The sequence below is a fragment of the Anas platyrhynchos genome, chromosome 3, assembly GCF_047663525.1.
Source record: "Anas platyrhynchos isolate ZD024472 breed Pekin duck chromosome 3, IASCAAS_PekinDuck_T2T, whole genome shotgun sequence".
Classification (NCBI taxonomy): Eukaryota; Metazoa; Chordata; class Aves; order Anseriformes; family Anatidae; genus Anas; species Anas platyrhynchos.
In genome coordinates this window covers 23,624,954-23,652,300 of record NC_092589.1, presented here as the reverse complement: position 1 = coordinate 23,652,300, position 27,347 = coordinate 23,624,954, and the positions used below count along the sequence as shown (strand labels likewise).

General features: G+C 36.3%; 2 protein-coding genes across 4 annotated transcripts in view; one reads left to right on the top strand and one right to left on the bottom strand.

Moving 5' to 3' along the window:
* RAB3GAP2 (RAB3 GTPase activating non-catalytic protein subunit 2) overlaps positions 1-22,435 on the top strand; it is a 45,123-nt gene extending 22,688 nt beyond the window's left edge. For all 3 annotated transcript variants that reach the window (XM_072035527.1, XM_072035526.1, XM_038175995.2), the window contains exons 14-35: positions 671-887; positions 1,221-1,364; positions 1,603-1,685; positions 2,225-2,289; positions 2,651-2,741; positions 4,838-4,965; positions 5,824-6,037; positions 7,665-7,762; positions 8,639-8,744; positions 9,836-9,996; positions 10,887-11,103; positions 11,477-11,650; positions 11,787-11,893; positions 12,902-12,968; positions 13,686-13,756; positions 15,035-15,070; positions 15,540-15,614; positions 15,861-16,079; positions 17,389-17,478; positions 17,563-17,781; positions 18,851-19,009; positions 20,494-22,435. In XM_072035527.1, coding sequence (XP_071891628.1) covers positions 671-887; positions 1,221-1,364; positions 1,603-1,685; positions 2,225-2,289; positions 2,651-2,741; positions 4,838-4,965; positions 5,824-6,037; positions 7,665-7,762; positions 8,639-8,744; positions 9,836-9,996; positions 10,887-11,103; positions 11,477-11,650; positions 11,787-11,893; positions 12,902-12,968; positions 13,686-13,756; positions 15,035-15,070; positions 15,540-15,614; positions 15,861-16,079; positions 17,389-17,478; positions 17,563-17,781; positions 18,851-19,009; positions 20,494-20,640 — 2,888 coding nt within the window. In that variant the 3' untranslated portion in view covers positions 20,641-22,435. The remainder of the gene's footprint in view (positions 1-670; positions 888-1,220; positions 1,365-1,602; positions 1,686-2,224; positions 2,290-2,650; positions 2,742-4,837; positions 4,966-5,823; positions 6,038-7,664; positions 7,763-8,638; positions 8,745-9,835; positions 9,997-10,886; positions 11,104-11,476; positions 11,651-11,786; positions 11,894-12,901; positions 12,969-13,685; positions 13,757-15,034; positions 15,071-15,539; positions 15,615-15,860; positions 16,080-17,388; positions 17,479-17,562; positions 17,782-18,850; positions 19,010-20,493) is intronic.
* Positions 22,436-22,657: 222 nt separating this feature from the next.
* The window catches only part of IARS2 (isoleucyl-tRNA synthetase 2, mitochondrial), a 28,487-nt gene continuing 23,797 nt past the window's right edge, over positions 22,658-27,347 (bottom strand). Inside the window, exons 18-23 of the mRNA XM_027453125.3 lie at positions 26,912-27,043; positions 26,147-26,253; positions 25,033-25,178; positions 24,676-24,866; positions 23,177-23,321; positions 22,658-23,029 (exon numbers count right to left, since the gene is read on the bottom strand). Coding sequence (XP_027308926.3) covers positions 22,878-23,029; positions 23,177-23,321; positions 24,676-24,866; positions 25,033-25,178; positions 26,147-26,253; positions 26,912-27,043 — 873 coding nt within the window. The 3' untranslated portion in view covers positions 22,658-22,877. The remainder of the gene's footprint in view (positions 23,030-23,176; positions 23,322-24,675; positions 24,867-25,032; positions 25,179-26,146; positions 26,254-26,911; positions 27,044-27,347) is intronic.

Below are 27,347 nucleotides of genomic sequence, written 5' to 3'. Positions count from 1 at the left end.
TCATTAATACAGTTGTGAATACTTTGCAGTCTTCTTGGTGTAATATATCTTGTTGTCAGCTTGTTCTATGCATTAACGTTTCACTTGTGGATTGGAGTATTCATTCACGCTTGCTATAAAACATTGCATTTAGTGATGTCAGCAGAATATTTCTTCCTCTTTTGTTTATGAAGTTTGTAAGAGTTTGTACTTGCATTACCCAGAGAGAAAGCGAAGATGAGCATTGTTTACTAAGAATTGCATTTTAATCAGAAAAACATATGAACGAAAACTTATATATCCTACTTGACTATGCAAGTTTCCTTCTTCATTAAATCTTCTCTTTAGTTTTGAAATGTAAGAAATTTGGACGCATCTCTTTTCTCTGAGAAGTTTGTGCATTGATGCAATATTGAAAGTACAGGCCAGGTGAGGGTTGTTTTTTTTTTTATTTTTTTTTGTGGCTTCTCCCAGAAGAACTTGTTCCTTGCAAAAGTGTTGCAGGAGGCAGCATTTGGTTTGTCTCTGACGAGTCTTCTGATGGGCCCTGCTCTGAGTGCAGGGACTAAAGCTTAACAGGAATCGGGCTATTGAAAAGTTTGACAGCTTGCCACTGGTAAGCGGGTGGTAATGTATCTTCATCTTGCATTAATTTCTGTACACTAATGGATTTCTGTCTTCTCTTACAAAGGGTACCGTGATGCAGAAGTTGGTTGGATACAGACTGTAGAGGACCTTCATGAGAGGGAAACTGAGAAGGTGGATTATTCTCCTTTTGGAAATGCACAGTGTCCAAGCAGAGTGGCTCAGTTCCTTGTGATCTATGCTCCAAGGAGAGGAATTTTGGAAGTGTGGAGCACACAGCAAGGGCCTCGTGTTGGGGCCTTCAATGTGGGGAAGCATTGTCGGTAAGAACTGGTTAGGATGTGGGCACACTAAGCTGTGTTGGTGCAGTACACCAGTACATGCATATTCCAGTGACAAAAGTGGAGAGCGCTGGCAGGCTTTTTCTGCATTCTCTGGAGTGTTTCTAGTGAAAGCAGCAACTTGTTTTATAGAATGGGATTCTGTCATGCTTCATCACTCTACAGACTTCACTGATAAACACATCTAGCAGTTGTTAAGCTTTAGCTTTATATATATAAAAAAAAAAAAAGTACCATTTTATTCAAGATATGAAAATTGAAGGTTGCTGATTTCATTCTTAACTGTAAATGCCATGTTTTTTTCATTGGTTTCAGGTTATTGTATCCTGGTTATAAAATAATGGGTTTAAACAATGTGACCAGTCAGGGATGGCAGCCCCAGACTTACCAGATATGTCTTGTTGATCCAGTTGCTGGAAGTGTAAAAACTGTCCATGTACCTTTTCATTTTGCATTGAGGTAAGGACTTTATGGACTCTATTTAAGCAACTGAATTTCATTATTGTTTTTAGAAACTATTTTATTTATAGAGAGTGATTCTTGTGTTCATTCTCAGGCTGAGTACTACTCTGGTAATATCATTATTTTTTTTTAATCATTAAGTTTATTTTTATTAATATAACATTACCTTAAAGTATCATAAATGTAAAGTAGAAAACTTCAGTTTTCTTCATACAGTTAAATTATTTCTCTACAGTGACAAAAAAAGTGAGCGAGCAAAGGATATGCATCTAGTGAAGAAGTTAAATGTTTTACTCAAAGCTAAAGCCTCAGATCCAGGTAGGTTCTCTTAACATACAGTTTGAAGAAATTATTTATTAAATGGTTTGTCTATTATTTTTCCTGTAAGTATAGAAACACAGGCATGATAACAGTGCTTTCTAACAGCTGCATGTGCTATGAATTATGATCTTTAAGTGGCTTGTATTTTTTTGTAAACTACTGGATTAAATTTATCTCATGCAAAGATCCAGTATAAGTTTTGTCTGCTAGTTAAATCTTTGATCAAAATCTACTTTGAGTGCTTGCTAGAAACATGATCTGTTTGCAACCTGTTATGCTATGTAATGCTCAGCATTTGAATCTCTATATCCTTCGTCCTTGAAATAATACATAATTCTTACAGAAGATAGATTTGGAAATGCCACTGAGGTGTTGTTTTGTTTTCATCAAGCCTATTTTGACAAGTTCTCTAATGTTGTCTTCAGCTCTGTAGCATGAACTGATCATGTACATCTCAGCTGTGGTGGAGGTAGACTTGTTTGTCAGAATCCATTTTGACAAATATGAATTAATATCATCATCGTCTTTGTTTGCAGACTCGATTGAAGCTGAAGCGAAGGAGTTAATACTTGATATTAAATACCCTGCTACAAAGAAACAGGTGAATATTTAAAGTCAGTATACTTCAATATTAGAAAAATGTTGTGTTATTAGATTAGAACTAAACGCTTTTAAAATATTTAAAAACATTTTAATTGTTCCTAGAGTTGAAGCAAATGATTGAGCTATTATATTGACTTGTTCCTTCCTCAAGGCATCTTCCATGATAAGAATTGAAATAATAAAAATAGAGCAGACCAGCAGACCTTACTATAGAATCAAAATATGCCACAAGTATATGTGAAGACAAAAAAAAAAAAGCTGAAAATAGTTGTCAAAGTTTTGCTGTTGTTGGCTTACTTTATATGTTTTAACAGTAAAATGAAGTAAATGTTTAATTCTGTTAAATGTCTGCTTGACAGGCTCTGGAAAGTATATTGACAAGTGAACGCGTGCCACTTTCATCTCTCACAAACATCACTCAGACATTAATGGATAATTTAGAAAAACAGGGTAGGTGGATATTTATTTTGCAAATACGGAGAGGCATTTGCACTGTCTGCAGTGCTGTAAGGCAATTGTAGAACTGCTCTGTTCCACAGGGGTATCAGACTTGATCTGCTTAGTTTTGACGCTAGATTTCATAGTATATTGCTTCTACAAATTTATCTTTTTTTGCATGCAGACAGCAAATAGCTTGCTAAAAAATATGCTTTGCTATACTTGCCACGTACATAACAATTTGTGATTGTACATAAAAAGAAGAATAAATTAACTGGACTGAGCACTTGCATCTAGAAAAAAGCTTCCTTTTGATAAAAGGCTTCACAGACTGAAGATATTTCAGTCCTCTCTCTCTCTTTCGTAGGAAGACAGTAAAGATATAGTACTTTGGATCTGTAAATCTTAATGTACTGGAGGCACTGAGTATCTGAATTCTGGTCAGATGCCTAGTGTCTTCTCTTGGTAAGCTTCACTGACTTAAATTTCATGTTTTGTCATTATCCATTAATTATCCATTCAAAAAAACCAACGTTGTTGCTAAAGTCTGTGAGGTTCTTTCTTTGAAATAATGCACTGGGATCTTTCCAAATCAGGAGAACCTTCTTTGTGTTTGAAGTGACCTTATTTAGGAGATCCAGCTGGATATTGAAGAATAAAGAGGAGAAGCATGTGCCTGCCATTTTGTGTATGTTGTGACTTCTCAGCAGAAGAAATCTGTGCATTTTTTTTTGTTTGTTTGTTTTCCCTGGATTCATTTCAGCTTGTTAGGAGGAGAAGACTCTTAACAATAAGAGTCAAGAAATCCCTATCACTGTTGTGTCATAGTTCTAAATAAACTGTTTGCCAATTAGAATGGCTGTTTCCCTTGAGACAGCTTCAGTTGAGAATGTGGCAACACATTTTCATATTTTAAAAGCTTTGAGGGAAAATCTTGCTGAGGACATTTTTCGTGGTTTTGACCATTTTCTTGAAGTGGTGTTTAAAGGAGAGAGGGAGTTTCACATATGCAGTTCTGTAAGAACTCTCTTTTTTAAGTGTCCTTTTCCACTGAAGAGGAATTGACAGTTGTATACTTAGTGAGGTCTGTGTGTGTATTTTTGTGTATTATTCCCATTAATCCCGTATTGTCATACATAACATTATTTTCTCACAGTCACAATAAAGAACAAACTTTCCTAATGTTCCAGTCTTCTAATTTCACAAGAGAAGTGGCATATCTTCCACTTATGCTTAGTAGGCAAAAGATAATGTGAAACAGATGCCAGACTCCATGAATGTTGTGGTTGTGAAGAAGAGGTCAAGTGACTGTGTGTGGCAAACACTGCGTTTTTCTGCTTTGTAGGATTTTTTAATAGCAATGAGACAATAGTGTTTAAACTTCATAGGGAGAAGATCATATTTAGAAGCTGTTGTAGATGAAGTTAATGGATTTAGAGATACCTTCCGTATAGAAAGGTGTTTTTAGAATCCCTGTGAAATGTTTTCTTTTCCAGCAGATAAGTTGGAATAAGTTTTTATTCAACGTTGCATTGGTGTTAGCTGCATATATTCAGATTGCTTTATTCAAAGTTCAGAAACAATTACATGCATTAGATTTCCAAGACTAAGATTGTAGAAATAAAAATGACAGTGTTGTGCAGAGATGAAACTGAATTCATATAAATAGATGTCAGGCTCTTTTCTGATATAATGGGTGTGCTATGTTAAAATACTGGCAGAACAAATAAAAGGTAATAGTTTGGTAATTACTTCTTGATAAAAGAATCTGAGACTCAGTGTCTTTTAATTTGGGGCAATTTGTGGTTTGGCCTTAGCTCAGGAAAAGACAAATATTTGTTTTGTTCAGTTCCACATTATCAACCACATTCATTTTTAAAATGAGCCTGATATCTTTCTCTTTAATACGTCTCATAAAAATAGCTCTTGTTTTATAATGCCAGGAATTAGAAGTAATCTTCGCAAACAGCAGTGCATCAGAAATTAGATTGACATATAGGTCCTCTGGTGTGATTTCAAAAAGGAGAAGTTTAATGTGGCTGCAAAATATGTTCCACTACTTCAGGCTATATATACGAGTTAAAATGCAGGGTCTTTTTCTTCCTCAGAGCTCGAGTGTGTGGATGAAGGACTACTGCAGTTCTGTGCAAACAAGCTAAAGCTGTTACATCTTTATGAACTAGTGAGCAAACTAAATTCCCAAAGCATACAGGAAGACACTAAACCCTCAGAAAATGTGAGTAAATTCAAAATTCAGTTATCTTGTAGAATTGACAATGATTTAAGTATAAAATGTTTTCAGGGCCTTGGATAAAAATAAGTAGGTAAACTAAATCCATTTTTGTAGGCTAAAACTTTTAATGAAGTACTTGTTTTGTAGTACCTTCTATTGATCTTTTTTTTTTATCTACCTTATGAATGCATAGTAAATAATATATCTAAAATTATTTGGTAGTCACAGAAAGTCAAGACAGAAGTGAAAATAGAATCAGGATCCCCTGATTTCAGTCCTTTATCTAGAGTAGCATATTTTTAACAACTTAATTAGGGAGAGGTATTCTGGGACCAGTGGAAATCATGAATTCTGATATTTGCACAAACATTAGAAGATGGGCTCTTAAGCAGAATTCTGTGGTCAGCATCGTAATTTGGCTTGCTTTTTAAATAATAAATGACAAGTGCTTATAAACTAATAGAAGATATACAGAATGGTATTATCAAGCAAATGCCCATATGGGCAATAGCTACACCATGAGCAAGATCTAAGTGTGGGAAACATGCCTAGTGAAGTCCTTAAAAATTAAGTTAAACAAGGTCTCCTTAATCCATTATGATTATAATAGAATTATATACATTATATATTATGAATATTATGTGTGATCATGATATATTTTATATATTATGTGATTATTATTTATAGTTGTAACTGATTATTGATCATTTTATCCTTTTTAAAAAGATATTTCTAATGCTCAAAATGAAATATTTTGACTCTTCTGACTTCTGTTTAAGTCTTTGCTGTGTTTTTCTCTAAAACAAAAAAAATAATTAATATTCTTGGGATATGAGATTTTTGGGGGCTTTTGCTTTTAAGGACTTGGCTAAACTGCTTCGGCTAGAAGAGAAAGATTTTCAGAGGCTCCAAACATTGCTGGAGAACTACAAGAAAGAAAACACCCAAACTTCTGTTCAGTTTGCTGATGAGAATGATGATGTATTGTCTGTGAAAATGTTCTTGGAGTATTTAGAGTATGAAAAGGATGTGATTAATGTGAAAAATATGGAAGACAGCAAATACGTGGCTTTAGGTAAGAGCTACTGAACTATTTGTCAGGTTACCTTAAAGATCGTTTATATTCTGAGATGTAAACAATAAATATTTTAGTCTGAACTTGGAGTCCTCTAATAAGTTGGTCTACCTCAAAGAAATTTGTGACAGTAATAGTTCTAGACTCTGACCTTTTTAGCCAGGGGACAAGTCTTTCTACCTAGGTGGATATTAAGACAAGTTAACTACATATGTGGATATGTTTACCCTAAAGCGATGTTATCACTCTTCATTTATTAACACCACTAAGTTGGACAGTGGTAACTAGGTACTTCAAAGAGCAAATGTATTCTCATTTTCTTCATGGTTACAGCACCTTGAGAGTTTAGTTAATGATAGGAGTTACCTCATGTATAGGACCTCAGAGATGAGAAGAGATGACCAGAACCATTACATGAGGGAATAGAGACCTCTAATTTCTGGAGCTGGGGAGGCTTTTGACACTGATACGAAATTTTGATGGTGGGAGAGGTCAGGAACCTTGCTGAGGTGTCTGTTGGGGTGTGCGTTAGAGTTGCTGTCTGAACTCAGCTTTTTTTTTGCAAATCTGTTCCAAACTGACCTTGAGAGGCTCTTAAGAAACATCTAGTGGAAGTAAGTTGGGTTAAATCTGTTTCAAAGGCACTGTCTTTCCACATGACTTCTTTTCTGGGAAATTCTTGGTACAGACATGGAATTCTGTACACCGGCATTGTTGTGTGGTGTTTCATTCCTCTTCCAGTCAGTGGGAATTTCACCAGGCTGTCACAACTTCTCAGATATGGTTAGTGGCTTAGCAACTACATCCACCAGTTCCCTCAGGAACTGCTAATGCATCTTATCAGGTTCAGTGGATTAGTTCACCTTTAGGTTCCTTAGCTGGTCTCGAACCTGATCTTCTCCCACATTGGCAGTTCATTGTTCTTTCAGTTCCTGTCTTTGACTTCTGTGACTTGATCTATGTGACTGGAGCTCTTGCTGGTGAAGACTAAGGCAAAAAATGTCATTTTGTACCTCAGCCTTCATTATATCCCTGGTGACCAGGTCTCCTATTTCCTTCTGGAGAAGGCTCACAGTTACCCTATTCTTCCTTTTATCCCTGATTTATCTATAGAAGCTTTTCTTGTTGTTCTAAATATGAATATTGTGCTGAGGAATTTGGATGGTTTCTTGAAGATGTTTTTCCAATTTTCCCCTGCCTCAAAGGGATGCTCAGAGATTTGTAGCTCTGATAAAGTTTGGATTATGTATTTGGTTTGTTTTGGATTTCTTTTTTTAATTGCTTGAAGTACATCTTGTTTGCTATACTAGATACAGTATGATTCCACAGTTACTTAGTGGATAAACTTGTCCAACACATCTAGCTATTCCTTGAATGGAACTAATAACAGTACAATAACTTTTCTGATAAATCCATTTTCCTCTGCCTCTTGTAATGGTAGAAACACTGATGCCCTTTGTAATGAACCACCTTCTCCACCAAGGGTAAAGTGTCAGAGTATCCTCAACATAAGTTAGTCCTTTTTATTGCACTCAGTAGGACCTGATCAATAGATTTTGTATAAATGTAAGGGAGAGGCTGTGGCATTGGATTTCATTCATCATGTTCACTAATCTTTTTACTTCAGGCAACTTTTTCTTTTGGAAGTGTTTGTGTGGAGAGAGTTCCGCAGAGGAAATGTGTCATGCATTGGAATCAGCAGGTTTTAGCCCTCAAGTATTGTTGGTAAGATATTTAGTAAGGTATTTATTATGTATGTTAAAATGTTCTGGTTTTAGAAACAAAACACTGAAATGAAAAATATGAATGTTGGCCTTTTGATTAATGATGTTCTCAGGCTGTTTTTCATGTTCATATGCCCCCAACGTTTGTTTTTTTTTTAGTTGCTCATATTTACACTTACCACTTAGATTTCAAATCAATTCCTCAAGTAGAAAATGTGGCCATGCTAGTGGGAACTTCTAGAGTATGCACTGAGTAGACTACAAGTGTTGTCATGTAAAGTTTTGCTGAAAATTTATTTTACAAAGAGAAACAAAAATAATGTGAGTAGTTAATTTCAGGTACAGAGACATTTGTTATAATTCTTTGTTACAATAAGCAAATAAGTTTTTTAAAAAAGTCGAAGTAAACTCGTCAGAATCACGAGTAGTGTTGAGACAGTCATCTTTCTTTCATCTACATGTAATTTTTTTTCTACTTGTCTTCCACCAACTACCTGATGAATGAAATACCTATTACTTTTAATTAATAAGTAATTAAAATTGATGTATTACTTAGCTGTATTAAGATTTTCAACTGTAATATTAACAACTACTATTTTTTACCAAGTTCAGATTGCTAACAAACTTATATGAGCTGTCTGTGCATTCAGAAGAGTATCTTTCAGATATTTTAGAAAACACTGATTGTATAGTTTCCTTTCAGTCTGTCAGAGTTCCTTATGCAATATATTTTTAACCTTCTATATTAGTATAAGGACTCATTGATATCACAGTTCAGCTCCATGACACACAGTTTGTTCAAGAAAGTGATTGCATCGGGTATTTCAATATCACAGTTTCTTCTGTTGCTTTAATTTTGTATTCTCTTCTTTTCCAGTCACTCCTTCTCAATTTATGGCTTTCCAGGGAAAAAGACATTCTAGAGAAACAAGACTCTACCAGTTGCCTGTATACTATGCTGTCACTCCTGAGCAAAATGAAAGGTGAAATGTGCACTTGGAACATTTAAACACAGTGGATGTTAGTTACTAGATTTTTTTTTGCAGATGTTAGTTATTAGAATTTTTCGGTGGTTGTTAATTATTATTATTTTTTTTTTGTGATGAATCCATGTTATCATTTAGTTCCCTCACTCAAAAAACTGTAACAGGACTAAATATTGCATTTTGATATATTCTGTAACAAGCAACTAACTTAAAAATGCAGTCAAAGTCTGAGGATTGTTGCAATTAAAGGCCTGCTTCATGCCTTGCTTTCTCACTCACCAACAAGTAGACACAACTACTATTCGGCACCAGAAGGTGGCTGTTCATATCGCTTTCCTCTTTTTTTGTTGTTGTTTTTCTGTGTATAGTTCTGACTCTTTTGCTTGCCTGGTACTCAGAAGTCCTTTGAGTTGCTTGAACTCATGTTGAGACACCAACACCATTATTCTAGCAACATTTGTTTACTATACAACTCCGTAATTCAAGGGGTGCTCTCTAAAGTCAACTTTACACAAGTTACCCCAGATAATGGAATGAACAAATATGGATTCTTCTACCTCACATAAAACTGCTATAGATACTTCTCTGCCAGGTTCCCTTATATGTAGTTCACTACAGGACACCATTATCAGCTTGAAACTGGAAGCATGAGTAAGCTGTTGCTGTTGTCTGAACAAATTAATTCTGCTGAACATGAGATTCCCTGAAGAGAGCCAGCTAGAGTGGGTGCATTTAATGGGTATAGTGTTTTGAATCACAAAGGAAGCTGGCTGAATTGTGAAGTGTCATTTTTGTTGTATTCCTTAAATCTAGTTAAGTGTTCAGCAGGATTTACTGCCAAGTGGTTTAGATTTGTTGTCTGTTTGTTGCCTATGAGTGAAATTTGGAGAATGAGTAATTCATGTTCTGCTCTTTATTTTACATTTGACATATAATCTAGGAATTGTATGCTACACATCTAGAACAAGATAATGTAGAGTAATTGGAAATTGCTCCTAATACATGCTGCATTAATAAGTGCTGCTTTTAGGGTTGGTTCTAACATCTCATGACCCAAGTTAAGTTTCCTACTGTCTCTGTCTCCGCAGTTGCTATCGATGAGTCCTGGGACACGCAGTCCGTTTCCCCCTGGTGGCAGCAAATGCGAACAGCTTGTATTCAGTCTGAAAATAATGCAGCTGCCTTATTATCTGCTCACGTTGGAAACTCTGTTACTGCACAGATAATTGACAGTGTGACAGAGAAGAAGGTCAGTCACTGTGTACTTCTCATCTCAGTGCTATTTACTGTGTCAGCTCCATGCAAATTGCTGTCTTTGTAATAGAGTAACATCCTCAACATTCACTTGTTGTTCTGACATGGGCACAAGCATGCTATCCTGCAAGCCTGAAAATTTGTATTCGAATGTGAAGAATATTATGCTGAGGTAAATGAAAGATATGTCAGAATTATTTGCTACGCATATTTAAATATCCGGCTATGCTGGATGGGGCTTTGGCCAACCTGATCTAGTGGGTGGCATCTCTGCCTATGGTAGGGGGGTTGGAATTAGATGATCTTTAAGGTCCCTTGCAATCCAAGCCTTTCTATGATGATTGTATGATAAAGCTAAAAATCAGGTCTGCAACCTCCTGGAAAAAATCTTGGGGTTCCTATCAGTCTATTTGCTGATTAACATGAGAATATCAAAGTAGGGCACAGATAAGGTATCATCCAATTCTTCCAGATGCATGAGGTGTAATAAATATTTTTTTATATGGTAGGAGATTGAAATATGGGTTGAATAATCATATGTAAGGAATTAAAAATTGTATTCAAGGACTTAGAATTAAAGCTCTTTGGTCAAAAAGTAGGTTAGAATCCCTTCAAACGTGAACTTAATAATTATAAGATGGCCTTTCAAGTCCTTTTGTTTCCTTATACTTTTTGTTAAGAATCTGTGTGGCTTGAGCACTATGAGCAGTGTGGGGTATTAATTTATCTTTCCGTAACAGTTCATATACACATTTCAAGCTAAACTGTTTTTAAAATAGAGTAGCTCTTGAGATATAGCTTTCAATTTTAATACTGTGCATTTTCGTAAACAAAACCATGTTACTTTAAGTGAACAGATCTAAAACAGTTTTTATGTTCTGTTAGTTTTCCCAAATAATTGTAGGTTCAGACACGGAATCCTGGGAAGCACTTTCTCTTGATGCCGAATATTGGCAACTTCTGCTGAAACAGTTAGAGGATTGTCTGATACTTCAGACACTACTGCACAGCCAAGTGAGCAAGAGGCCAAAAAAAGTTTCATCTCTACAGACAGAGCCTTTGGGTAGGATTTCTGTAAAGAAATTGCTGGAAGGTGGAAAAGGTATGTTTTTTTTCTTGGAAAGATGTTGGTTGTCCTTCTAATAGACTTCTGAGATATCCATACCTACTTTGTGAAATACACTGCACTGGAAATTGTTCTGCTGGTAGTATTTATTAGTTTAAAAAAAAAAACAAAACAAAGCAAACGATGTAGAATGCTGTTTCAAAATGGTAAAAGGGTATTACTGAAAGGACTATATTGATTGTAAACCTCTAAGTTGATTACAAATTTTTTGATTGGCAAAACCATCCTAATATAATCAATGGTTAAGTCATCTCTCTTTTCTTGTCTTTCAATTCTGAGCTACAAATCTTATGAAATACTTTCTGTGTATTTATCCCAAACTTTTTTTTAATTGTTTTTACCCTCCCAGGAGGTATTGCTGACACTGTAGCAAAGTGGGTTTTTAAGCAAGGCTTCAATCCTCTTGTACTGAATTTGGCACAACACAGAAACAATACAGAGAGTACTGAAGAAGCTGCAGAATTGCATACAAATATCTTTCTTGAGGAACCAGAAGCAGATGAAGGCTTGGAAACAATCCTAGGTAAGAAAATAACACGACTCTTTGAAATCTTAAATGCTTTCAGAGCTGTTTTAGATGCTGCTTTTGTGAATAGCAGAAATTATAGTGGGAAGAGGTCTGTCTTGTAACTTTTTTTTTTTTTTTTTTTTTCCCCTAGAGCTGCTGCAACTAGCATATCAGCAGTTTCCATGTAGTCTTGAACTGGATGTACTCCATGCACATTGCTGTTGGGAATATGTAGTGCAGTGGAATAAGGACCCAGAGGTAAAAGAATTTCATTTCCAGGGAGTAATGGTTAAGAACAGCTATCTAGTTTCACAAGTTTTAGTTCATAAAAACTTTCATTAAGAAAGCACTGAGTTTGAAAGTGTACTCGTTACACTTTTTCTGTGGTAAGTGTCAAGTACAAATTGAATTAAGTCCTAAGTTGAATGGTATCTCACAGTGACAGGACAGTATACTTCTGAGCTAACAGATTCTCAAAACTGCTTCAAGTAAGCAACGTGAAGTGTTCTGTATCTGTTTTTTGAGAATTCAAAAGTTTATTAATTCCTACAAAATAGTGATGAACCCTTCCTCTGCTCTATGTGTGCTAAAAGAGATCACAGAATACTCAATTTGTCAGACTGGATCCACTCCATTTAAAGAGAAGTTTCTTGAACATTCTTCTTGGATTTTTTCTTCATCCCTCTAGCTACTGCTGGGAATTGTCAGGAATTTTGCCTTTTTCTTTTCCCTGTTTTCCATTGCTCTCCTACAGCTTTTCTAATATTAGAAAATGAAGTTCTATGATGAGTTTTTAAGATGATACAAAAACTAATGTCAGTGCTGCTCTGATCTGTGCAACATAACACCTTGCTACAGAAAAGATTAATTTGAGGTTTTAAACTTACTCCATCATAATGACGTGGAGTGAAAAAAAAAAGTATTTTTCTAGCACAAATAGATTCTTGTATTTGAAAAATGGACTGTTAGTCACTGGAGGTATCTTTCAGCAATGAATGTTAGTGGTACGTATACTGTAACAAAACCCTGAAAATAGTGAAGAAATCATAATGTGTTTGTGATTGCTGGAATGTACTTTGCCATGTGCATGCATGTTTGTCAGCAGAAAAGACTGCAAGATCAGAATAACTTACAAGTTCTATAAGTCAAAAATTAGTAGCTTTAAAATAATCTGTTTGGGCCCCTTAAGAATCGATAGTTTACATGTAAGACAAGTTTTAAATAATGTAGTAACTTGTTCTTTTACTTTTTTTTGTTTTACATAAGGAAGCATGTTTTCTCATTAGGTCTATAGACCATCTTAGATGCATCATTAATGCTCACGTTCAGCATGGTAAGTATGACGCAATCATTAAAAACGACCTCTGCAATTATAAAGACTATACAGATTAAACGATTTTCTATAGACAAGTGTAAACATGTATAGTTCATAGTATTAATGGCCTTTTTGCCAGCACCCCTATCACCCCCAGTAAACTTCCTGCTGACGTTTTTCTTGCTGAGACTTCAACCGTTTCCATCAGAAATATGGAAATACGTTGATTTGATAAAGCTAACATTCAACTAAAAACTAAAAATTGCTTTGAAACATATTTCCTTATTTTCATTTAAAATAGTGACACATGGTCCTTGCAATCAGAGTTCATACATTTCTTAATACTCTGTTTAAGTGAATGTGATGAGTTCCCTTTTTTAGAGATTATATATGCAAATAAGGCGTATTCTGTGTCTAAAGCACTAGTCTTGTACCTCCATGCCTAGTCTCAGTTTCTGCATACCTGCAATGTTTAACCCAGTCTGCATAAATACAACAATTTCAATGAATGATTCATTGCACTTCTGGCTGGATTTGATCTCTGAGATAGTCTCTCCTTGAGAAATGTGAAGTTCAGGTATTAAGCAATGAGGATGACAATTCCTTCTTGTTTCATTCATCATCTTAATTCCTACTATTAAAGGAACTCTGGCCTATGGCTTTTTGCTCCATACTTACATTACCTAAAATCTCCCTTCTAGTCGCAGAGAGTTCACAAGTTTGTGTTTGTTTTAGGTATTGCTCTGATGATGTGGAATACATTCATAGTAAAAAGGCTTTCTTCTGCTACATATCTAATGGACAAGGTAAGAGCCACACTCTGACTGTAGGTTTGAGGCTGAATTCTTAATATTAACTGAAAGCGAATCTACTATTTTTAAGCTATGGATGTACAGCAGCAGCTGAATGATTTTTAGCATAAAAGTCCAGATATAAAAAAGATAGAAAAAAAATTTTTTGTTTTATATTCAAAAACAAAACAAAAAGCTAACCAACCAACCAACCAAAAACAAAACAAACAAAAAAAAACCACAACCAAACAAACCCAAACTGACAATAATTTACTTATCTTTTTTCTCCTCCTTTTCTCCTCTCGTTTTCTGCTTTTGCGTTTTGCTTAGCTGTGTCAGAATTGGAATGTATCGTCTTCCTCATTCCTTTCAACAAAGTTGTGTACAGGTGTAGCAGATATTCCTTCTGCAAAAGCTCTTTTCCAGCATTTATATACATCCATCAAAATTATTTCTGCCTACATTAACATCCACAGGAGAAGAAATAAGGGTTTTTAAATGTTTTTGCACACAATGACTATTACCTCAAACAAGCATCATGTAATAAATACTGCTAGCTTCTATTTATATACATTTGAAAGCTGTGAACTACTCCTCAGGGTCTGTGTTATGTAAGTAAAAGCATGTCTGACCTTTCCCCAACTCCCAGAGAAATAATTTCCAAACAGGTGGTGCTTGATCAGTCCCAAAAAGTTGTGTTCATTTCAGATGTTGAATCAGTGTAGCGGAAGTAGAGTTTAAATGTTCCTGTGATTCAGGACCCTGCTATCTCACTTCAGGTGTTGTTTAGACTCTGCCACAATATAATGATTATTGCTATTTCTTTCTGCTGTGGAAGAGACCTTTCACTGGTTTATGTGATTCATTGTGTGCAGAATGTGATTCAGTATGTAGAAATTAGACCCAAGTGACATTGTAATAACTTTCCTAAACAGCAATGACAGAGGTGTCTCTTCTGAAGAATTCATATAGGCAAAGCATGAAAAGTTTAGAGAAGATTCTTATTAAACCTTTTCTATCTCAATGAATATTCTGCAGAATTTGCTCTTCCTTTCCGCTTCCCTTGTTCCCCATTGTTTCTTTATAATATCACAGTGTGTTAGCTCTTTTTACCTCTAGTTCTGTATCACATAATTCACTGGGAATATTTTAGCTACTTTTTCAATCCAGTGTGTTGCATTTTGTAGCTGTAATGAACTGTTTTATCTTTTTATAGTAGGAAAATGATAATAACAGAGATGTTATGATAAAAATGATTTAATTGTGCTAAAATACGTATATTTTTAAAAACAGGTGGGAAAAGCTCCGAAGGACAGATTATGCAGAAGGGCAAGTAATACTACTTTTGTCTAACTGAAAAAAAAAAAAAAAAAACCTTAATTTGAATACTAGCTTGTGATTTGTTTTTGAAACTAAGTTTGAAACTTGAGATACGACATGACAAAATACTATTTTTCATGCATAATTATTAGTTAAAACTCTTGGAAGGCAACTGATTTGCTCAGCAAATGGCATGTATTAGGTGTGAGTACGTGAGCTACTCAGTCATCTTTACAAATACAGTATTGCAAATGGCTAAATTGAGATAATTTAATCTTTTCAAGATAATGGAAAGCTTTCTCTTATTCTGCTGTTTCTAAATCTTTGTGCTTAGGTGAATGTTTATTTAGCTTTAAGTATAATAGGCTAATAAACTGAGCTTAACGTGTTAATGTCAACAACTGTCTTCTCAAACATATAGAACTATTAAAGTCTGTTTCAATTCCATGTGAAACAATTCAAAACCTACTGTTAACAGGATGTCGGCATGGGTGACACAGCAATGACGGCTTTTCTTGGCTGCTGTTCAGATCTTCTGCAAACATTGCTAGAGGTAAGTTTTTGTTTTTAATCTGTGGAAAGTAAGGAACACATTAATTTAAATTTAATTTTTAAATAATATGTTTATACTAATCTCTGTATTGTTCAGACAAATGTTGATACTGTTTTCTAGAGAATATAAAATTCTCTTCTTAATTTTATAGCAGAGAACTTGTGATTAAAGCTGTGGTTTTTTTTTGCATAGAAGACCAATATAGGTGATATTTTGTGACTGACTACTTATGTATTCCTCCGGTAGGCTGATGTTAGTAGTGACGAAATGCAGGCTCCTGTCCTGGATACTGAAGATGCTTGGATGTCAGTAGAAGGACCAGTATCGATAGTAGAACTAGCGCTTGAGCAGAAACGCATTCACTATCCGCTTGTTGAACACCAGTTTGTGTTATGTACAATCTTGTACGCTATTATGAGGTTTTCTCTGAAGAGTGTAAAGCCTCTCTCACTGTTTGATAGCAAGGTACGTCTTCTGAAAGCTGATATGCATACACCTACTTATTACTATCCTTCCTCTTGGTATCTATAATATATGCTAGCTTTCACTTCTTAAACTGTTGTTACCAGAATTCAAGATGACATACAAGCTTGGTATTTCTTATGATGAATATAAGATTTGTAGTGGCCTCAGATGCATGCAAATCAGCTCCTTAACAATTAGTTTGACTGAAAACACTGCATGGTAAAAACACTATGACAGGTTTTTCTAGTTGCTTTGAGAAGAGCCAAATCAGAAAACACAAATACTTAAGTTCAAAAATGTTATGTTGGTGTTGCTGTTGTATCCACTTTTGCTGATTATTATTCCAGAATTCTGAGCTTGCTGAAGAGAGAATACAGCTTGTCATTTAGATGTATATCAACCACTAAGAAAAAAATGTTCACACACTCAAGGTTCGCATTTCCCTGTGAGCTTCATGAGAGAACTTCTAACAGATCTTTAGGGAACATTGAGTGATGTCTGAAAAGAAGTATTTAAAAGTTTCAAAAAACGTTTATTACCGTATTTCTGATAACACAAGTCACTGTCTAGACTTGCGTGCTTGTCACTTGCTCCATTCCAGTATCAGTAATCCACTTCTACATAATTTCCTGCATCCCATTGGGTATTTCTCCTGGCTGTTCTTTTAATTTGGAGAATGGCCCCAATATGTAAGAACAATGCTACAAAGATTTTTCTTTCAAAACAGACTTTTTTTTTCTGACTCCATGTGTCAGTACAGAGCAGGACTGCCAGAGATGTTTGTCATTTAGTGTATCATCACTGGAGGTGGTGGTGGGCTGAAACGAGAGCTACCATATGCCATCATTCAGTGGTATACCTGAAATTTGATTAATCTGTAGTCAAGGAGACTTTAATTTTAAGTGAAGTCAATTGATAATAACTGAAAAAAAATTTTGTATTAACTAGTTGATATTTCTTCCTCCATATGCTTAGCATGTTAATCTAGAACAATAAGCTGGGGAATAATAAATATGTATTGACTTCATCTCCAGCTGGTAGCATATCACATACAAACACCTGCCCACTAAATTATGTAAGTTTGAAAGGAAATCCTTGAATAAGAATTGCATGAGTAAAGGATTGTTTTGTTCTGTAGTTTTAACTTAAAATACTAATTTTCATTCCCAAAGAGAAATGGAAGATGCAGTGCAATTTAAATGTAAAAAAAAAATAAAAAAAATAAAATTCTGCTTCCTTGTATTGGATCCAAGTGAACTACTTTCCTTTACTTTTATCTGTGACAGTTGTCTTTGGTTCTCAATTTTAGGGCAAGAATGCATTTTTCAAAGACCTTACTTCAATTCAGCTGCTACCTAGTGGGGATATGGATCAAAGTGTGTTATCCATACGGCAACAGGTAGGTATACGTTTTGTACTGAAAGTTCCTAAACTTCTAAAATTTCAAATACTACTGAAGTAATTTTTAACTCTTGCTTTCAAGTTCTTGATCAAAGTTGTGAGTGCAGCGGTTCAAAAACTATGTTCATCACAAAAGACTAAAGAAGTCTCAGAAGATGAATTGTTTCCCTTCGAAAAGGCAAGGAATTGGCCAACTTTGGCTGTGGATCTAGCTCAGTATCTTCAAATCTGTGAGGATGTGGTCAGAAGACATTATGTCTGTGAACTGTATAGTTATGGGATGGATCATCTTGGTGAAGAGGTAATAACACCTTTTTATTAATTTTACATCAATACAGCATTATGTCAGATACTCTGCTAATTACACTTTCACTTACTGTGAAGGGTTAGGCAAGTCTTGCCAGGCTCAAAAAATTGCCAGGCTCAAAAAGTCCCCAGACTGAAAAAGTCAAGCCAGAGAAGTACATTCTCAAGACCAGTAATCTTCCTTACTTTGCCTTCCTCTCAACAGTAATCTGGAAACATGACAGGGAGTTAAACTGTTGGTCTGAACTAGTACAACTCCTTGTATTCAAAATACTGCATTTGATATTTCAGAAATTTGTCCTTCACTTGTAATCTCTGCAACTGACAAAATCTTGAAGTGAAACCTCTGGTGGAAGTCCATCAAGAGTTGATGAGCTATTCTCATGCATGTAATTAATGGAGATAATCATGATAACAAATGTGCAAATTCCTAGTATGAGCTCTTAGTAAAAAAGCAAAGTAGATCTGAAACCTTTGCAGATCATACTCGTATAGGAGTAAGTTGTGAAATTAATGAGAAATTATAATTTTTTTTCCTTTGGGGATGTTCTACTTCAATTTGACATATGGATTGAAAAATCTGCCTAAGTAGGCATCTTTTCTGTCACCTTCATACAAGACACGTAAAAATGCCTATAAAGAGAATGAGATCAATATATAGTTTAGACAGAAAAAAAATACACACTCATCTGCATCCTCTGATTAGAATTTTAGGAAGTTTACCAGTCCTTGGGCAGAAAATCCATTGCTTTTTTCAGGGGAAAAGCAAATAGAACTAAAAGGAAGCTAAGAATATGTTGAAGAACTGCAAAACAGACCTCCAAATCATGCTAATCACTGTGTAAAGTACAGAGTAATTCTCTGTCTTTGTTCTCTCTTCCACTGCTGAGAAGCTTTTTAATAACGTGCTTTCTTTACAGTGACAGGTAACACAAGAAATGGTCTCAAAGCCATTTTTCCTAATGTCCTAAAGACTTCTTTAGATTCACCTTTTCAAGCTTGCAGATAGGTGATCTGTGTCATGCTCAAATAGTATCTAATTCTGTGTATTTCTCTATTTTCAGGCTTTTCTTCAGGTGACTGACAAAGAAGTGCTTGCATCACAGCTGCTCATACTGGCTGGACAGAGACTGGCCTTTTCTCTGCTTCACGTACAGACAAAAGAGAGCGTGGAACTTCTCGCTAGACTTCCTCCAACACTATGTACTTGGCTTAAAGCTATGGTAAGTTAAGCTCGATTTAGGAAAACAGGTTGGCTAACAGAAGGTTCTGTTTATTCAGACAGATTACATCTGAATTAACCTTTCTTACTAATGGAAACAAGAACTAGTTCTCGTTTTATCTGATGCCAGTTCTGTTCCTTGCATTGTTTTTTCATAACAGAAAAGTCAGCAAATAAGTAATAAAGAAACCCAAAACAAAGTAGCGAAGCATTGTGTGCTAGTTGATTCAGACTTTAAAGCCGATTTCTTTTAGTAAATTTTGGAGAAAGTTTCTCAATTTTAACTCAAGTTCTATTAGCAAAAATAGGGTAGCTCTGGTAATTGGTGGTTCCTCACTCTACTTTGCACTGGTTAAGCCTCACCTCAAGTACTGTGTGCAGGGTTGGGCACCACAATACAAAAAGGACATAAAACTATTAGAGAGTGTCAAAGGAAGGCTACAAAGATGGTGAAGGGTCAGGAGGGGAAGACATATGAGGAGCGGCTGAGGTCCCTTGGTTTGTTCAGCCCTGAGCAGCGCAGGCTGAGGGGAGGCCTCATGGCGGCCTGCAGCTCCCTCACGAGGGGAGCGGAGGGGCAGGCGCTGAGCTCTGCTCTCTGGGAAATGTTCAGGTCTGTTTCTTTGGGTGGTTCCAGCCAAAAGTTGTACTTGGTGGTCCTTCTGGGTGGGTTCCTTCCATCTGGGGATATTCTATGGTTAGTTTTCAAGAATAAAACCAGCAAAACTCTACTTCTCAGTTGTAATTAATTTGTTTTTGGGAGTGTTCCTTTGTATTGAGTTGTCAGGATGTTAAATAGCCCATGTGAAAACTAGATATTAAAAAGTCAAAATATCTAGTATACCAGACTTTTCAACTTTTTGAGGAAAATGTTTCTAGAGCTTACCTAAATAACTCTAACTTGACTAAATTCTGAGGGGAGAGCATGATGGGGTAGGAAAATAGGAAAATGACTTGTAACAACAACAGTTAAACTTCTCTGTTTCTTCCTCCGAAGGACAGGCACTCAGTTCCATAAATGCAGTGAGTCTTGCTGGTTTACACAGCATGACAAAACAATTTGAAGACTCACTGGAGAGAACTGAGAGTGTTGGATGTAGAATTACCCCTGGGACACTGAAATACTTTTTTTTTTCTGAAGTTGTAGTTAAATGTGTGCTTGTTCTGAAAAGGCTATTGCCAATCTGTTTTATTGGCAATATTCAGAAGTCAGTGCCTCTGTTTATCCAAATCATAGGTGTGATGTTTTCCAGATTGCATGAATAAATTTGGTTGAGAATATTGTTCAGCAGTGTGAGGAGCCAGTTAAGAAGGCTCTGAGGAGCAAAATGATCAGTAGCAAAATTATACTTCTAGGTCAAAGCATCAGCTTAGTTCTCAGGTAGTAATCTGGTTTATACAAAACCAGCAGGGCATATATGCAGATCATCATCTGTAAAAACACTCTAATGCTGTGTTTTTTTGTTTTGTTTTTTTTTTATATAGGACCCCCAGGAACTTCAAAATGTAGAAGTGCCAATTGCTACAACAGCTAAACTAATTAACAGAGTAATAGAGAACTTACCAGAGAATCATGGGCAGTATAGCCTTGCTTTGAACCTGATAGAGGCTGTAGAAGCAATCTCATCATGACATCCTTTGTTGGAATGGTTCTACTATATAGTGCTACAATGCATGATTTTACAGAATGAGGCTGAAATTTACAGAAATCAACTTTTGTGTGGCTTTTGTTAAACAACAAAAAGAACAATGTTAACCACCCCAGAATTTTGGAAGATAATTTAATAAAATTGGATCGTATTTTAAATTCTGCACTAGTAGAAAGATGTTTAGTTTCTGGTATACTTGTCAGTATCTCAAATGCTTTATTTATTTGACTTGAACGCTTTTTGCTGTAGTCTAAATTGGGTATATTTGACAGCAGTTTTAGTCTATTTACAAAATCACATCTTGTGAAATTCTGTATTTCATGCTAGCAGTAACTGCTACAGTTACTATCTTCCATGTATGATTTATCAAAACAAGCTGCAGAATTAAACCTGAGGAAAAACTTCAGTCTCTTATCATGTAAAGCCAATACCGCTTTTTCAGAAGATAGAATGGGTGTGGGGCTCATTCCTAGTAACTGTGTTGTATGTGACAATAACAACTGCACTAGACATAGAATGAAACGTGCTGGGGCCTTATGCAAAGGAAGAAGATCCCATGTAAGAATCAGCTTGGATGGGAGAACTCACTTCTCCAGACATAGACCCATCTTTTAGTCCAGTTTCAGTTTCCCAGCATTGTCTCTAGATTGTTGGGCTTCAGCTAAAACTGGATTTACAACTCTCTCCTTTATTACTAAGCTCTGCTGAGTCTAAGTAGGTCAAGGAATGTCTTACTGTAAGATTGTTCACATCTTATCCTTATAGAAGATGTAGTATGCTATAGATCTCTGCACATGTTGACTTGTAGTCAAAAATTGCTTAAATAGTTGACCCAACTTCACTGAAGCTCTACAGTACTGAATACCTTAGCCTTAAAAAAAAAAATAAAAACAACCAAACAAAAAAGAAGCAAACCTTATGTATAATACCTACAGGGAACTGCATAGTGAGTATCTTCACTGTTGGAGTGGTATTAAAAATTATCTTGCATCATTTAGTAGTTTATTTTCTACCTAAAGGAAAGCCGGGAAAGATTGGTGTAATAGTGGTGTAAGCTGTTTTTTGTCTTGAAGTCAATTGAAATTACTGTCTCCATCTTGTAACCTGCTCTTGCATTATATGTAAGAACATATTCTGCCATGTTAGAGACGGAAGTCGGTCTTATCTTTCTGAAGTATGTGCTGCTGTCACCTTAGGGTTAGATTCCCCCTAAAAATGGTTCTATAGGTGGCTTGTTCTATATAGATTTCTGTCTGTTCAGCATCCTGTTTTATCGCTGCACTTTAATGTAGGTGATGGGGCTTCCTGAAGCAATTTGATGCTGAGTGTTATGACACCACACTGGTATGGGAAGTCAGTGACTAAAGAATAGTAAGAGTTCCAGTAAGACTAAGGGGGACTGGTACCAGTCTGCCTTTCAGATTAGTTCAGTCATGAAAGTTAAAATGGCTGTAGGGGAAAAATGGAAAAATACAAGATCGGGCAGCGACTGTACCACCTTTCCTGACAGCACTTCAAACTTCTGCAGAAACAAATATGTGAGTGAATCAGTCATCATGAAACCTGAAGAAAAACAAAAATGTGTCTTAGTGGCATTACATTCCTGTATCCTGGTACAGCTGTGTAAAGGATTTTACTGTAACTGAATTGGTCAGAGCTGACACTCAACACCAATCAAATCTGTAATGTATTGTAAGTAATATTCTGTATATAGTGCTATTTTGTGTCTAATTTGCTGTGGATTTGTGTAAATTGATTAAATAAAATTTGAGGTTTCAGTGTGTTTGTTCCTTCTTTATAGTAGGTAGTGGTTAACACCTTTTCTTCTTTCTAGTTTTCTTCTAAATGAAATGCTTCAGGATGGAGGACTGTTTCTTTGTGATTCCACAGCATTCCTTGCTGCCAGTATAGAAAGAAACAGTAGGTCTCATGGTAGAGTTTCACTTTCATTTAAGTGAACTTAAACAATACACATTAGTAAATCAGAACAAGTAAATCAGTTACTTTAAACCATCTTTTTTATTAAGCTGAAAATTGATATACACAATTAGTTATATACACATATGGTTCTGCCCAAAGCACATGATAATTCTGCTCCAGCTGGGGCTTAAGCATAGGGGGTTCTGTAGTCTTCGGTACGCAGACCTTTGAGGTAACCACCACTTTTACGCACTTCAATACTTATTATGTTGGAGCAGCTCACGTAAAGGCATTTCATCCTCATGTGCTTCCTTTTCCAGCAAGGACTTTCAGGCAGCGTGGGCAAGGAGTGCTTGAGGAATCAGAAGTGTACCTCCTGCAGCGAGGGCACTTTGCTTTGGCAGTAGGTAGGGCTATAACTTTATATGAAGATTCTTCACGAATATCACCACCTGTAAAAAGATTATTAGTGAGGTCATTAAGTGCAGGTGTAGTTAGAGTATTCAGTTCTACACATGAAGTAAACAAATAGGTTGTAGTACAGAAAAGATCCAGATACTGCTTAGCAGAGAGAAGCATACCTGGAATAGTTCTCTTACCTTCCAAGTTAATCAGAAAGGTCCCTTTGATAATGTTTGCATCTGTAGGTATTTCTTTCGGTAGCTCACTTAGCAGGGTTGTTTGGGAAGCCATCATTATTTCATTGAGCTGTGAAACACTAGAAGATTCTTCAGCCTGCAATGCCTAGGGAAGAGAGTTAATTTTCAGACTTGCAACCTGTGTTTGCTCCCCAGCATCCTCCTGCTACCAAAGGTTAAAGGAAAAAAAAAAAAGGATTATTATGTAGATGATTGCAAGAATTGCCATAGCCTTGTTGGGAAGAGAACACAAGTTTGTTTACGTACCCATGTACATCTGTATAAATAGATGCATATAGAACATTGCCTAAATCCAGCATCAAAATTGAGGTCTGCCACCGCAAGCTCTAAGATGCTCCAGTCTTTAAAATAAATGCTAAGAATAACAATGATGGTTCCTCGTCAGCATGGAAGATTGGAACCAACAATCCAATTTACTTGCCCTGGCCAGGAAGCTAACCTCCCCCCCCCCCCCAAACCTTTAAACATGTGAATGGCAGCATTCAAAGTTCCCTGGTCAAATGTGTTCAGGTTACTTTGACCCTCACAACAAGAAAGCAGATTACTTTGGAAGATCACTGCCAGCAGCACTAGAACAGGTATTATTCAAGCAGTATAGCCCAGGGTCAGTGTGGTGTGCAGCATAGTCAGTAATAACTAGATGCTGGGGCAGAGCGTGCCCTCAGCAAGTCTGCAGATGATAGAAAGCTCAGAGGAAGTGACACACCAGATGGAATCAGAAGGAATTCAGCAGGATAGAGAAAAGGAGCTAGCAGAAATGTCCCGAAGTTCAGTGATACGAAATGCAACATGTGGCCCTGGGGAGGAATAACCCCAAGAACCAGCACACAGCAACAGTCAGCTTGGCAGAGAAAGCATCCCCATAGACAAGCTGACCGTGAGCCAGCAATGTGCTCTTGCAGCACAGATCAACAACAGCCTGTACTGCCAGAAGGTCAAGGGAAGTGGTCTGAGCCTTCCTCTCTGCTCAGCCCCAGCTAGACATCTGCAGTGCTGGGTCCAATTCTGACCTACCCCGTAAAAGAGAGATGTGACCTGATAGAGTGAGTCCAACAAAGGGCCACAAAGATGATGAAGGGACTGGAGGGAGTATCTCTCACGTGAAGAGAGGCTGAGAGAGCTGCAACTCAGCCTATAAAAGAGACGCCTCAAGGAGATCTTAATGTATATAACTATCTGACAAGAGGGCATAAAGAAGATGTGAGTCTCTGTCCTTGGAAGCATTCAAAACCCAGCTGGACAGGGTCCTTGGACAACCTGCTCTAGCTGACCCTGCTCAAGCGGAGGGGCTGGGCTATACAATCTCCAGCAGTCCCAACCTCAACTATGCTAGGATTCTGCAATTTTTTATGGCGAGTACAAAGGCACAGACTGAAGAAGAAAGTTTACAGAAATTAGCTTTTTTTGCACAGACAACTAATTCTAAGTTGCAAATTTACCTCCATTAATTCAAACAGCAATCCCGGCTCAATTACAATGACGACTTCATATTCCAAAGCATTCTTGCCAGGGATGGACCCAAGGAAAGAATCTCTCATTGCACATGCACCTTCTATTGCTTCCTCAATCCCAGGTTTCTTCCACCCTGAGCTTGCATTAATCCAGCCAGTGCGAAACACACCCTCTGAGTCTTGAGAGCAAAGCAAACAAAGGAATTTTTAATTTAGCATTTTTCTATTCAAGTGTTTTTATTAAAAGAATAAAAAAAAAAGGCTTATCTCTGTATTTGCATTCTTTTCAACTATGCAGTTAAATAGTATGTTAGAAGAAGTCCTTAGAAACTATACAGGTTTTACCTTTCTTGTAAGGGATGTGTTGGAAAACCTCCTCAGCCAAGTGAGGAAGAATTGGTGCAAAGGATCGAACTACTATGTCTAAAGCCTCCGCTAGCACAGTTTGACACGAACGACGTTTAGGATCTTTCTCCTCTTCGCAGTACAGCCTGAAAGACAGAGATGAAAACTGTTAGTATCATCTTGGTATTATATCTTAGTATTATAGTTAGTATTATATCTTAGTATTTCCATGTTACTGTTGTTACTGAAGAACCATACTTTAAACGGAATGTAGTACTATGCATCTTGAAGGCATACAAGTCTGACCTAGCTTGCCTAAGGAAAGCTTTTCCTAATTTCCAATTTCCTAGGCAAGCACAGTGATACAGGTACAAGAGCATTTGCATGTGCAGCCATATTTTGTCATAGGAAAGGAGACTTTGTACATGGCATGTTAATTTACTTCATTTGTATAGAAAATAATCTTTCCACAGGGAGGTGAACCTGTAGGTCTGTTAGCCCTCTGTTCTGGTCTATTTATAAAATTTAGTATTAGGGCTTTCCTGCTCCTTTAGGTGCATTCTGGAAATCACAGATCAGTGTAATGCCTGACTAGTATAACCCCCGACCTCCTTGCCCTATGATACAGCCCTTTCAAAATGTACAAAGCTATCATACTAAATCTGTGCTTAAGTGCTCACATCCTTAGGATTTTTCATTAGTTTTTTAGATCACTAAAAGACATCAAGTTGCCTAGATAAATGCAAAAAAAAATGCCTTTCCTGTAAACTCACAAATAACATACATGTATGCATTTCTAGGTAGAAATACAATTTCAAAAATCTATCCTTAAAAGGTAGTTTTGAAAGTGTACAATACTTGATTACCTTTCAAAATGATTCAGTACCCCTAGTGGACAGAATATAGAAACACAGAGATGACAAAGCTGACAGCTAAGCTTTCACCCGTGGATTTTAGTGTACTACAGGACAACACAGAACTGTTAAATGTTCCCAAAAGGTCTGGATTCGCTCAACATTTGCCTGAAGTGTTATCACCTCCATCTAAAAAAGATTAACTTGGTGTCTTTCCCCCCTTTTCCATGATGGCTTTAAGACAGCAGTAATAAACTTACCTGTCTTTTATTATGCTGAAATAAAAATTAGACAAGTTTCTGGAACAGAATGCTTGCAATAATCGAACAACTTTGCTATAGTCATATTCTTTGTATGCTTCTGTAACCTGGGAGAGGGAGCAGAGAGAGAACAGGGTGTTAATTTTTATCACAAAGCTTACAATGACTATTCCAGATGAAACTTGAACTTGGTGAAGCTGTGATGAGTGAAGAGAAGTCTGGGAGAATTATTTTTTTAAAAGGTTGTAGGAGGGGAAAAGCATTAATTCAATTAATTCAATTAATTCAATTAATTAGTTAGAACAAAGAAAAAAAAATCTATTCAAATTTGAGGCAGGGGAACCCCAAAAATTATGTCCATACTTTCCCATTCAGCAGAATGGTTCCAAGTGACATAAATTATTAAATTCTGGAATACAGCAGATAAGTTTTAAAGATTAAGTTCTAAGATTAAGTTTTTGGTTTTGTTTGTTTAGCTCCTAACTATTTCTAAAGATTTCTAATTTGAGGTCTTGGGTGGGGGATACATGCAAAGAACAGGTTGATGTCAAAAACAAGTTGAGAATGTTAAAAACAAAGCCTTCCTCTCAGAAATTGATATGTACTAAAAGAAGTGCACTTTACTTTAAAGAAACCTTAGTGGTCATAATTTGCTTACAGGATGCATACTCTTTACTCATATACTTAAAGCATGTTCACTAGAGATTATACCCAGTCAAAAGCATGGCACATACACATACTCATCTAAATAAAAATTACCCATACCTTGCTACCGTAGTCTTGCAATAAATGTAGCATGTATTGATCTACTATGTACATCTCTGAAGGTGGGATGGAATCAGTTTCTGGATTGAAGTCAGCCATATTTCCCAGCATGAAACGTAGTGTATTCCGAAGCTAGGAACAGACAAGACAAACTAAATATTGATGGTTTGCACTTTAAATGAAACACAAATTGATAATATCTTATAATGAATTAACTAAATTTGGTTGTTTTTCAAATGGATTGGTTGAATAATTACAAAATACCATGAAGAACATATGCCAAAAGGATGTATGGAAATTGTGAAGACTGGATGTTACCTAGGCATGCTGCAAAAAGCACTCTTTTCATTAGCACACTTTACTGTTTGATTCACAGATGTAAAGAGCAGTAGCACCTACTTAAATGAGTTTGGAAAAGTCATTTTTAGTCTAAACA